The sequence below is a fragment of the Salvelinus fontinalis genome, chromosome 31 (genome assembly GCF_029448725.1).
Source record: "Salvelinus fontinalis isolate EN_2023a chromosome 31, ASM2944872v1, whole genome shotgun sequence".
Lineage (NCBI taxonomy): Eukaryota > Metazoa > Chordata > Actinopteri > Salmoniformes > Salmonidae > Salvelinus > Salvelinus fontinalis.
This window is the reverse complement of record NC_074695.1, coordinates 36561001-36574569: the sequence shown is the minus strand read 5'-3', so window position 1 is coordinate 36574569 and position 13569 is coordinate 36561001. Positions and strand designations below refer to the sequence as shown.

At 41.5% G+C, this 13569-nt stretch overlaps 1 protein-coding gene across 2 annotated transcripts; it reads right to left on the bottom strand.

Moving 5' to 3' along the window:
• Window positions 1-9869: 9869 nt before the first annotated feature.
• On the bottom strand, window positions 9870-12559 carry sike1 (suppressor of IKBKE 1). 2 transcript variants are annotated; one of them, XM_055892467.1, is made up of 6 exons: window positions 12460-12559; window positions 12044-12217; window positions 11829-11934; window positions 11497-11639; window positions 11256-11369; window positions 9870-11141 (listed from the first exon to the last, which is right to left on the bottom strand). In XM_055892467.1, the coding sequence occupies exons 2-6, from the start codon at window positions 12200-12202 to the stop codon at window positions 11022-11024; spliced, it is 642 nt and encodes a 213-aa protein (XP_055748442.1). In that variant the 5' UTR covers window positions 12203-12217; window positions 12460-12559; the 3' UTR covers window positions 9870-11021. The 2 variants fall into 2 exon arrangements, with proteins under 2 accessions (XP_055748442.1, XP_055748443.1); XM_055892468.1 differs by having other exon boundaries at window positions 12421-12516.
• Between the last annotated feature and the right edge of the window lie 1010 nt (window positions 12560-13569).

Sequence of the window (13569 nt, the reverse complement as noted above, 5' to 3'; positions counted from 1 at the left end):
CCTGAGTTTCAGCCACCGACAGAGGGTAGATGCATCTGCGCAGAGCCTGTAAGCAGGTCGTTGGCACAGTCCCAGGGGCGATGAGGGAGACAGGTTGTGCGGGTTTTGGAAAATACCTCCCACAGGTCCTGGTATGCCTCTGGAATGTCGGGCTCAAGGGCAACCACAGGACTCTCAACCGACGTGAAACCACAAGGGACGGGGAAGCAGGTCCTCCGGCATTCGGGTGCCCAGTCTGTGATTTTCATCCTCGGCCATGAGATGGTAGGGTTGTGGCGTTGAAGCCAAGGTAGGCAGAGGATGATCTTGTGAGCTGGTGCACTGGTGATGAAGAAGGGGATGTTCTCCTGATGGATGGACTCCACGGTGAGGGTGAGTGGTTTGGTGATGTGTGTGATGGTCCCGGAACCTAATGGCCGATTATTGAGTTCTTCAACCGGAAAAGGAGAGGAGAGCGGGTATGAGGTGATGTTGAGAGAGGCACCAGAATCCAGTAATGCTGTAGATACAGTACATGAAGGACAGTCAACTAGTGCGATTGACACCAAAAAGGGTTGGGCAGAAAGTGATGAAGAGTGGATACTCACACCTGCCCCAGGAGGTGGAAGATCACGTGATCGTCCCTCTGCTCTCGTGGATCCCGAGTTGGGACGTACCGGACACTGCTGGAGCCCTCCTTAACCACAATAGAGATAAAGCCCCAGCTGTCTCCGTCTACGTCGCTCCACCGCGGGGAGGCGTGTGACCCCTACCTCCATGGGTTCAGGCTCTGATCCAAAGTGTTCACTGAAGGAGGGAGAGAAGCGATTGGAGTGCCGACGCTCCCGAAGAAGGTTATCCAGACGGATGGCCATCGCGATGAGTGCGTCTAAGGAGAGGTTGTAGTCTCGACAGGCCAGTTCCGTCTGAACCTCCTCACGCAGTCCTCTTCTAAATAGCGTATGAAGCGACAGCTCATTCCATCTCCTGGATGCTGCTACTGTCTGGAAGGTGAGCGCATACTCGGCAACAGTCTGATCCTCCTGCTGTAGTCAGAGTAGACGCTCACCCCCCTCTCTGCCCCTCCGATGGATGATTGAAGATACCTCTGGACGGAGCCATGAACCCCTCATACGAATCCAGCACCTCTCCTCTCTCCCACATGGCCGTGGCCCATTCCAACGCCCGCCCAGTCAGCAGGGAAATAACCGTAGCAACCACCTCTCGGTGGTAGGAGCTCCCATCTGGTGTGCAAAGTAGAGAGAGCACTGGAGTAGGAACCCACGGCATGTAGATGGGGTGCCGTCATATTTATCCGGGAGGGACAAACGGGCGTTGCTGACCTAGGCAGGTTGCTGGTATGCTGGGTCGACTGGTGGTAGAGTATCCTCCGCTAGTTGAAGGCAACCCCTCTCGGGTATGTTCAAGACGTTGAACACTGCGAACAACCTCTTTCATAGCCATCCCCAGTTGTGCCAGCTGGTCGTGGTATTGACGAAGTAACGATCCCTGCTCGTTGACCGTCTGGGAGATGTTATGATTTGCTGCTGCTTCCATTTTGTGAGGCAGTATTCTGTAACGTAGACACTGGGAGTCGAGAAACAGGTGGTAAGTTTAATATAACATGGAACGATACAACGTAGGCGTAGCGTCTAGACATGAAAAACAGAAACAATACTGTTTGGGGAAAGGACCTAAGGGAGTGCCAGATAAAGGGGAGTAATGAGTGAGGTAATGGAGTCCAGGTGTGCCTAATGATGAAGTGCAGGTGCGAGTAATGATGAATGCCAGGTGCGCGTAATGATGGTTCCCCCGGACCGGTGGTTAGTAAACCGGCGACATCGAGCGGTGGAGCGGAGGAGCGGGAGTAGACAGGGCAGATTTATGTCATCTTGTCTTCAGGAGATTTTATTATCTATTTACTTTATTTAGTCTGATCATTGGACCAATGTGCAAAAATATTGGGTAATTAGTGTGCTTGTCAGCAAGAACACTGCTCTTATTCTCCACACGTATTTTATTATTCAATTTCTTCCCAATTTTGCCAGTGTAATCACATATTTGAAATCTGATATGCCTACTTGAGTCTTTGAGAATTAATTATGAGGCTATGTATTTTTGCAGCCATTCATGGACAGTTCTGAATAAGTCATACAAAAAAGCATTGGATATTGAATACTCCAGGCCTCAAATATAATTTGTCATTTTAATATTGTACACATGCTAGGCATAGATGGTAGGGGGACTCACAACTCATAAACACATCATATTTTGTCTATATAGAGTAAGATGATGGCAAGGACCTTCAACTAGTAGGCATAAACCAAAAAGAAAGGAGGACCAAGGCACTCTTCATACAATTAATTATACAATGGGTGTGTCTAATCCTAAATGCTGATTGTTTAAAACCGCATTCCAGCTGGTGTCTATTTCACAAATTACCACCCGCTAAATCTATGACGTTAAAATGCCTATTTACACTGTTCCATCTGATTGTGCAATCCACTGTCTCATCAGCCCAGCCAGGCAAATAATATATTGCCTGGCTGGGCAATATAAAGCATCTAGACATTATCTCACATTTATTTTGGACTAACATTTAGTTTTCAACAGCGAAGATTTGTATAATTCTTGCTGTCTGTCTCTCCAACATTTGCAACATTGTTTCAATATTCAAATTCGATCTCCAGCTGGCCCATAGTAATGAACGTGTCGGGAGTTGGGATGAGACAGGCAGGCAGGCAGATTTTTTCAGCTAGTCGAAATCATGAATCAGCATAATTATTTATGGATATTATACAGTGCATTCGGAAAGTATTCAGACCCCTTGACTTTTTCCACATTTTGTTAAGTTACAGGCTTATTTACGAGGGAGCACATTTTATACGCCTGGATTTTCTGAACGTTAACACTAGAAGCTTATTACCTAAAATTGATCAATTGAAAGTGTGGGTTCACAGCTCCAATGCAGATGTGTTGGTCATTACTGAGACGTGGTTAAAAAAGAGTGTTTTGAACAGTGATGTTAACGTCTCTGGTTATAACCTTTTTCAGCAAGACAGATCTTCCAAAGGGGGTGGAGTGGCAATCTTTACCAAGGAACACCTTCAGTGGTCGGTTGTCTCCACCAAGTCTGTCCCTAAACAATTTGATTTGCTGGTTTTAAGCATTAAACTTTCAAATAGCTCTTTGTTCACTGTTGCTGGGTGTTATCGTCCACCATCAGCACTGGCCTGTATCCTAAATGCCCTAAGCTCTCTCCTGGCCCCTTACACTAAGTCTGAATTTGTCCTGCTAGGTGACCTAAACTGGGACATGCTTAAACCACCTGACCAAGTCCGAAAGCAATGGGACTATATAAATCTTTTTCAGGTTATTACCAATCCCACAAGGCATGACTCCAAATACCCAGAAAAGGCTACTCTCCTCGATGTTATTCTCACAAATAATCCTGGTATCAGTCTGGTGGTAGGTATCAGTCTGGTGTTTTCTGTAATGACCTTAGTGATAACTGTTTTACAGCCTGTGTTCGTAATGGCTGCTCAGTGAAACGACCTGTCCTGATTTGTCATAGACACCTGCTAAAAAAACTTGAATGAGCAAGCCTTCATTCATGACCTGGCCTCTGTAAATTGGTATAGAATCAGCTTGATCCCCTCTGTCGAAGACACTTGGACCTTCTTTTTTTTTATATCTTCAGTGGTATTGTTAACAAACACGCCCCCATAAAGAAAATGATCATTAAAAATAGGTTCAGCCCCTGGTTCAACCGTGATCTGGCAGAGTTACTCCACCTCAAGAATTCCATTTGGCGAAAGGCACACACATACTCAGGCTGACTGGCTCTCGTTCAGGCAAATTAAAAATAAGTGCACTCAGGCTATCCGGAAGGTCAAAGTTAGTTACTTTGAGGAGCAGTTCTCTCTCTGTGGGTCTAACCCCAAGAAATTCTGGAAAGCGGTTAAAGACCTGGAGAATAAACCCTCCTCCTCACAGCTACCCATGTCCCTTAATGTTGATGATGTGGTTGTTACTGACAAGGAGCACATGGCTGAGATCTTTAATCACCACTTCATTAAGTCAGGATTTCTATTTGACTCAGCCATACCTCCTTGCCGTCTAACATTTCTTCATCTCCCACCCCTTCTCTTTTTCCCCTGCCCTGCTATAAAGTTTCTCCCTGCAGACGGTCACTGAGTGCTATAGGAGCTCCTTAAACTAGACCCCCAAAAAACATCTGGGTCAGATGGTTTAGACCCTTTCTTCTTTAACCTGTTTGGGCTGAAGGGGCAGTATTGAGTAGCCAGATAAAAGGTGCCCATTTCAAACGGCCTCATACTCAATTCTTGCTCGTACAATATGCATATTATTATTACTATTGGATAGAAAACACTCTCTAGTTTCTAAAACCGTTTGAATTATATCTGTGAGTCAAACAGAACTCATTTGGCACAAACTTCCTGACCAGGAAGTGGAAAGTCTGAAATTGGGGCTCTGTTCTACTTCCTGCCTATAAATGGGCATGATACGTAAGAGTATACGTGCACTTCATAGACCTTCCCCTGGATGTCAAGAGGCGGTGAGAGAAGAAATTTAGTGTTATCTTGGTCTGAAGTGGAATACGGGCTCTTTGTATGACGTGTCCGCCCATTTCCTGTTTTCTGGAGGCGCGAAAGGGGACTTGGATTTGCCTTCTGTTTAGCTTCCGTTATAGGCGACTAATATCTCCGGCTTTGATTTTATTTGATACATGTGACCATATCAACGTAAAGTATGTTTCTTCAATATAGTTTCATCAGATTATTGAACATTTTTCGGGAGTTTTGCCGTGTTCCGTTCTCTTCCGTTTGTTGACATGGAGAGATTCGAGCCACTTGGCTAGCACGCTTGCTAAATCAAGAGGGAAAATGAACGTTCTAAATCCAAACAACGATTGTTCTTGACAAAGGGCACCTTGTCCAACATTCTGATGGAAGATCACCAAAAGTAAGAAACATTTTATGATGCTATTTCATATATCTGTCGTGCATGTGAACTAGTCGTCGGCGCCCAACGTTTGGGTACTCAGCTATACCGAAGCTGGATGTCGTAATGAAGTTATTTTTTCGAATTCTAACACTGCGATTTCATTAAGAACTAATGGATCTATCATTTCCTATACAACGTGTATTTTTTAGTTATGTTTATGAATAGCTATTTGGTCAGAATATGTGTGTCAGAAAACGTGTCAGAAAAATATCGTTGCTGTTTAGACGTTGTGGAAAAAGTAGCTAAGTTAGCACAATGTGTAACCACTGATTTCAGCTCTAAATATGCAAATTTTCGAACAAAACATAAGTGTATGTATAACCTGATGTTATAGGACTGTCATCTGATAAAGAATATCAAGGTTAGTCAAAAATTATATATCCTTTGCTGGTTTGTTACGATCGCTAACTTTTACTGCTGGGAAATGGCTTGTCTTTCTGGCTATTGTGGTAAGCTAATATAACGCTATATTGTGTTTTCGCTGTAAAACACTTAATAAATCGGAAATATTGGCTGGAATCACAAGATGCCTGTCTTTCATTTGCTGTACACTATGTATTTTTCAGAAATGTTTTATGATGAGTAATTAGGTATTTGACATTGGTGTCTGTAATTATTATGGCTGCTTTCGGTGCAATTTCTGATTGTAGCTGCAATGTAAACTATGATTTATACCTGAAATATGCACATTTTTCAAACAAAACATAGATTTATTGTATAACATGTTATAAGACTGTCATCTGATGAAGTTGGTTAGTTTGGTTGGTTCTTGGTTAGTTAGGTTGGCTTTGTGCATGCTACCTGTGCTGTGAAAAATGTCTGTCCTTTTTTGTATTTGGTGGTGAGCTAACATAAATATACGTGCTGTTTTCGCTGTAAAACATTTTAAAAATCGGACATGTTGGCTGGATTCACAAGATGTGTACCTTTCATTTGCTGTATTGGACTTGTTAATGTGTGAAAGTTAAATATTTAAAAAATATATATCTTTTGAATTTCGCGCCCTGCACTTGAAGTGGCTGTTGTCATAAGTGTACCGGCACCGCCCTGCAGCCATAAGAAGTTTTAAGGTTGCTGCCCCTATCATCGCCAAGCCTATCGCTGACCTTTTTAACATGTCTCTCCTCTCTGGGGAGGTTCCTATTGCTTGGTAGGCAGCCACGGTGCGTCCTTTATTTAATTAAATGGGGAGATCAAGCTGATCCTAACTGTTATAGGCCAATTTCTATTTTGCCCTGTTGATCAAAAGTGTTGGAAAAACTTGTCAATAATAAACTGACTGGCTTTCTTGATGTCTATAGTATTCTCTCTGGTGTGCAATCTGGTTTCCGCTCAGGTTATGGATGTGTCACTGCAACCTTAAAGGTCCTAAATGATGTCACCATTGCCCTTGATTCTAAGCCATGTTGTGCTGCTATTTTTATTGACTTGGCCAAAGCTTTTGATACGGTAGACCATTCCAATCTTGTGGGCCGGCTAAGGAGTATTGGTGTCTCTGAGGGGTCTTTAGCCTGGTTTGCTAACTACCTTTCTCAAAGACTGCAGTGTATAAAGTCAGAACATCTGCTCTCAGCCACTGCCTGTCAGCAAGGGAGTATCCCAAGGCTCGATCGTAAGCCCCACGCTCTCCCAATATACATCAACTACATAGCTCAGGCAGTAGGAAGCTCTCTAATCCATTTATATGCAGATGATAAAGTCTTATACTCCCCTGGCCCCTCCCTGGATTTTGTGTGGAACGCTCTACAACAAAGCTTTCTTAGTGTCCAAGAAGCTTTCTCTGCTCTTAATCTTGTTCTGAACACCTCTAAAACAAAGGTAATGTGGTTTGGTAAGAAGAATGCCCCTCTCCCCACCAGTGTGATTACTATCTTTGAGGGTTTAGAGCTTGAGGTAGTCACCTCATACAATTACTTGGGAGTATGGCTAGACGGTACACTGTCCTTCTCTCAGCACATATCAAAGCTGCAGGCTAAGGCTAAATCTAGACTTGGTTTCCTCTATCGTAATCACTCCTCTTTCACCCGAGCTGCCAAAATAACCCTGATTCAGATGACCATCCTACCCATGCTAGATTACGGAGACGTAATTTATAGATCGGCAGGTATGGGTGCTCTCGAGAGGCTAGATGTTCTTTACCATTCAGCCATCAGATTTACCACCAATGCTCCATATAGGACACATCACTGCACTCTATAATCCTCTGTAAACTGGTCATCTCTGTATACCCGTCTCAAGACCCCCTGGTTGATTCTTATTTATAAAACCCTCTTAGGCCTCACTCCCCCATATCTGAGATACCTACTGCATCCTCCACGTACAACACTCGTTCCGCCAGTCACATTCTGTTAAAGGTCCCCAAAGCACACAAATCCCTGGGTCGCTCCTCTTTTCAATTCGCTGCAGCTAGCGACTGGAACAAGTTGCAAAAAACACTCAAACTGGACAGTTTTATCTCCATCTCTTCATTCAAGACTCAATCATGGACACTCTTACTGACAGTTGTGGCTACTTCGCCTGATGTATTATTGTCTCTACCTTCTTGCCCTTTGTGCTGTTGTATTTGCCCAATAATGTTTGTACCATGTTTTGTGCTGCTACCATGTGTTGCTACCATGTTGTCATGTTGTGTTTCTACTATGCTGTGTTGTCATGTGTTGCTGCCACGCTATGTTGTTGTCTTAGGTATCGCTTTATGTAGTGTTGTGGTGTCTTTCTTGTCGTGATGTGTGTTTTGTCCTCTATTTTATTTTTTAAGCCCAGCCCCCATCCCCGCAGGGGGCCTTTTGGTAGGCTGTCATTGTAAATAAGAATTTGTTCATAACTGACTTGTCTAGTTAAATAAAGGTTAAATAAAAGAACAATATGCCAAATAAATGTCACTAGAAAACAGCATAAAAGAAAGTGGCTACTTTGTTGTTATTCTGGCTGCACTGTTTGACGTGACTGTAAGTTAGCCGTATTTGGCTAGCTAGCAAGCAAGGGATAAGAACGTTGACAGCCAGTATGGCAATAGAACATTTAGAAAGTACGAATGATTGGGTCGCGTCCATAGATACAAAAAAAAAGACTTAAAGACTGGGTCGCGTCTCTGGCAACCTAACCAATAGAACAAACTACCAGCCAGTTTGGCTAGCAACCCTAGATTTATGTCGGGACTATATCTTGTGGGATGAAATAGTATGAATAAATTCATCAAAAGAAAAACATTTATGAAAATATGTAAATAATTATTTTAATATTAGTACCCCATTGTATTAAAGTTATAATGCCCTCGATGCCGGTGTTTGGAGGATATATTGGTACGGTTTGCCGGCCCGAGAGAACAACACCCATGCCAATATATACCCCAAACACCGGCTTCTCTGGCATTATCACTTAATTAAAATGTATTTATTTGTATAACTACCTGAATATTGATACTCATAAACATTTTCTTGAAGGTTGAGTGATTTTGAGAAATTCATTGTTATAACAACATTATAACAACATAACATTATAACAACATTATAACATTAGAATTAGGTGCTAATGCCAGAGAAGCATATTTAAACACCCAGCACCTGGGAAACATAAATCAGGCGTGGCCAACACTCATGGAGCGTAAGCAGGATTTTCTTCCAGACCTATTTTAAAGAATTCATCCAAATTACAAAAAAAATCTGTGCTTACCTTGAAATCAGTCTATGGACAAGGAGACTGCAATCTATGTTTGGTTACCCACTGCCATCAACCATTAATATTATTATTTCCTGTGCAGAGCCTTGGTGTAGTGGTAACACTCCCCGACATGTTGCATACAACTTTCCACCTGAGAACAGGAATCAATCCCTGCTTCAAACCTTCACACTGTTTCTCACATTAGTGTCTCCCCATCTAATTTCAAACAACCTAAAAAATGTGTCAAATAAATATGTGCATACTTTAAATTGTATCCCCCAAAAATCACTAAGTAAGAAAGTGATACAATTTTGATTGTTCATTTAATGTTCAAAGCATCCTGAATACAATGTATCTGTATTCAGATCATAGGCGTAAACCATATAAAAATACATAGAATTGCAGGAAATTAGCTTTAAAACAGTAACATTTTCAGACCCCCCATATTGGGGTTGTGCCAGGGAGCAATAAAATTATCATAGCAAATTTCACTCCAAGCTTTCTTCAAAATATTAGGAAATATTAGGCTACTCTTATGCAGCCCAACACCCTTTTGGACCGACACTGACAGGTAGGTAGCAGCAATATAGTGAGACATGTCATTAGATGTCTGCTACTAGCAAAATATATGGTTATGGTTAAGCACATCCTGCATACTAGCTGGACTGATAGTGGGTGTAAATTACTGTGTTACTATAATAGCTATATAATGACAATAGGATGGCTGGCTACTACAATACTAGTCTTTAGTAGACCTAGCTAGCAGTAAGTGACAGCTAGATAGCTAGCCAGCAAATCAAGACATGCACATGCTTTTATTATCTGGCAAAGCAGAACGTAGCTAACGTTCTGGAACAAATTGGGTTATTTACCAAGTTTGTTGGCACTCTCTGCGAGAGCTTTTTCCTGGCATGACTAACTTTTTTTCTTGCTAAAAATGTCAAACGCAGTCCCTGGATTCTGGAGCCATAACCTAAATCTCACGATAGCTCGTTTTAATTGAAGACCTAAAAGCAATGTCTCCATCGAGCAAAAGCCCCAAATTTCAGATCGCCATTACTTTTGAGTGAACTGGGAAATTCAAAGAACATTTTTGTCATCCTGAGTAAAGAGACATTTTCACCAAATCTATCCATCAAGCAAGTGCTCCATATCTTGCAATGTCCGCATTTCCTTTTGCTGTAAAAATAAAATCAGTAAAATTAGGCATTTGATTACTATTTATTTGACACATCAAATTAATAAATTCACTCATCAAAGCATTGAAGAAATTACAGCTCACTTTTGCAATAATGACAAGAAAGTTTCCTGAGATGACAATGTCATATACAATTTAACAGTCCGTCAAGCTGTTGGATTGTTAAAAAAAAAGAGAAAAAAAGAGCCCCTCAAATCAAAGTTATGGTCAAACGCTAATGTCTAGAACATGTTACACTCACACACTGACTCATTATGTAAGTATTATACCAGACATGAAAAATATATATATTTTTACACATGAATTACAGACATTAACAAAATATTTCAAATAGTTCTAAAGTAGCAGATAATTACATACAGATACAAACTGTTAATCTGCTACAAGCAAGTCAGACTGAAAATTGACTGACTGCATTTCTTACTTTTTTTAAAGTCTGCATTGTTGGTTAAGGGCCCATAAGTAAGCACATGTGAAAAACGCAATTTGATTTTAAACATTTGGAGACAACAAGAGGTCATATCAAGCCCAGGGGAATAAACATCAAGACTTGCATTTTGACAGCATAACATTTGCTAAACCATGTGGGGAGTTGGCATTTGGTTTCCCGTGAATTGACCACATGATTATTTCTACAATTTTGCAAGTACATTTGAACAAATGACTCAAAATGAAAAGCTAGAGACCATGCCATAAAAAGCAAATGTGATTCTCTTTGGCCAATGCAAAAGTTCACCCTCTATACTAAAACTGTTTTACAGGAGCTAATCTTTCCTGACAAAAAACAGTATTCTCTCTTCTCTGCGCCTTTACAGTGCTTCATTGGGCAGCAGGAGCACCTTTGGAAATATATATTAAATGGTAACTAACAACACAAAACATGGACTTTGTCTTAAAGGGAAGGGGTGACCGGTGGTGAAAATGTAATCAACCCTGTCTTGTGGCCCTGGAGAACTGTTCTTCTCCATGAACAATCCAAACTCCTCTCTATGGGAAGTTCTCAATTGCATACTCCTCCTGTCCTCTCTCCTCAAAACCCACTGGAGGAGAATGTCAGAGGGGCGGGATCTCTGGCTTTCTCATCCAAAGGGTTTTGAGAAGGAGACAAGGAGAGGATGCGAGGAGTATGCAACTGAGATCTTCTCCATCGATTCCATCACTGATTGGTCCCCGGTTCGGCTTCTTCCTCTGTCGCTGATTGGCTGGAGTCTTCCTTCTGTGGCCTCACAGAACTCTTACTAATGGTCAGTAGATCTCGCAGCTCCTTGTTTTCAATCTAAATGCATGAGAATATTGGCCATGGGTTGATAAATAGTATTTTTATTTACCCTGACCCAGAGTCATAGATAATAATAAAAATAGTAATTTGCTTGATTTAACCATTTTTTACCTCTAGCTGGGCAAGCCTCTCTCGCACAGAGCAGTAGTGCTGGTCATCCACCTGAACAGCTCTTCTCATCACCTGACCCATCTCGCATATCCGCTCCAGTTGGCTTTGCACTTCCTTCATGATAATACAAATTCAAACAAATAAAACACGACACATAGCTAATACATTTATTACATGATAAAAACAGAGTCAATGTCAAATGTTATTACATTCATTCTGAGTAGACAGAAAGGGTGTGTACCTTGGCATGGTCCTCATGAAGGCTAAGAACAGGCTTTGTGTCCAGCTCCTTCTTTTCCATCATAAGCTGTAGCATTTGCTTGCGGTATCTACCCATGATCAATTCTAGCGCATACTGGTGCTCCTCCAAAGACAGCCACAGTTCTGTGGAGATTTAACACATTTACCAGTCATTTCTGTGCCTCAAATATGTGACACATACATTGGTGTAATATATTAACAGATGTTGTTTTTCTCATGCTGCAAACATTTGACACCGAATTACATTTGATTGAGACAAAGTGGGGTAGAATAAAATATTAAAGTGATTAAAACATATGAATTGTGTCTTGCCTCGGTTTTCTTGCTGTAGTTCCTTTATTTGGGTATTCTCTTGCGTTAACAGGACGTGAGGCTTGTACTTTGACAACTCCTGTATCTCGGAACTGTCCTCCATGTACTAGGGGAACAGTGAACAGATAAATCCCAAGGCTCTCATCTATATGCCATTAAAAAAAATACTAGATACGTATTCAGCAAGCTCGAAAGATAGCAGCAACCAAATGTACCTTGTCTGGAAGGGCATTCCCCACCTCTCTCATGCCCTGAACCTTCTGGCTGAGCGCTCCAGACTGCTCGATCAGTCCTTCCGCCGCCGTGTCGTGCTCTTTGAGCCTCTCAAGCAGCGTGCGAGCATCGCCAAGAACCTTTTCCAAAGTGCACGCCATAGCCTTCTGCACTAGCTTGATTACAAACGGAAGACGCAGGTCCTTTTTACATTACATTTGTTAGCTAAATTATCTAACCAATCATCGAAATAGCTAACCTTAGCTAGCTAGTTACAGTGGCAGATCTTTTGTAGATTAGCGGACAGATTAAATCCTTGCTTTACTGATATACGTCATAGATAAACATGAGTATCGTCAAGTATTTTGTGAAAATTTACCAAAATCTCAAGAAATACTTCAAAAACAAACTCTCTGACCTGGAGACCGCTGTTTTCGGAACAAAATGTGACTCATTAGTTTTACATCACTTCCGGTCGTAAGCAGGGTTGCGTTCAAGATAGTAACACAGTTTCTAAACCCATACGCGCAACATCGCGAGACTTCCAAGAACGCTTTTGAAATAGGCCAACCAGACCAGCCTGCGGTTTGGTGTTAGCGAAGTCACTGAACACCTTTACATGCAGACCAATGTCCCGTTATTATTCGGGTACTGAAGTATTCGAATTTTGAGTTGTCATATAAACATCACATCCCGTTTACAATAACCCCAAAAAGTTTTATCCCAGTTATGAGAAACTCGGATAAGATGACTGGGGTATGCTGATTTTAGACGGGATACTGTGGCATGTAACCATCTTATCCCCTTTACCACAGATAACAATGAGGTTTAGGTATAATAATATTTGCCTTTACGTTTTTTCACGGTATGCGCAGGCTCAGTTTCGCATATCATAGGTGTTTGTGTGATGTCAAACAAATCACTTCAAAAAGTCGGCTACCTGCGCAGTTTGATCCACCATGATTCCATAATAATTTATTGTGCTCATACTCTGCACTGGACATTATAGCGGAGCCTACCGGCGGGGAGCGGTGGAAAGATTGGTCCTGTGCAAAATGTCTAAATGTCATCAGTTTGACCGGTTTTAATGGGAAAAAACCTGAGAAAACAATAAAACATGTTTCTGACTTCATTCAGTTCCTCTTGGGTGCATATTTTTGTGGTTGAAATACTGTCTGCTTGCATAACAGTGTCAAAGATAACACATTACATGTGTATTCCCATTTCTCAAAAGATGCTGAAATAATGAAATAATATTTCTCCATTCCTGTTCCCAAGACAAAATTAAAAATGTTGGTATAATTTTACTGCAAGAAATGCATAATTCTGCAAGAGTTAATGGCATATTACTACATGTGAGAGGTTATAGGCCTACCTACAGCCAGTGTCCATATTTTAATATTCTGTTTAATCATGGATACAGGGATACTCATGAGCGGGATATTAAATGTGCATGTAAACAGCTTATCCCGAATAAGACCTTAAACGGGATATGAGCTACTATCCGGAATATATGAGCTACTATCCA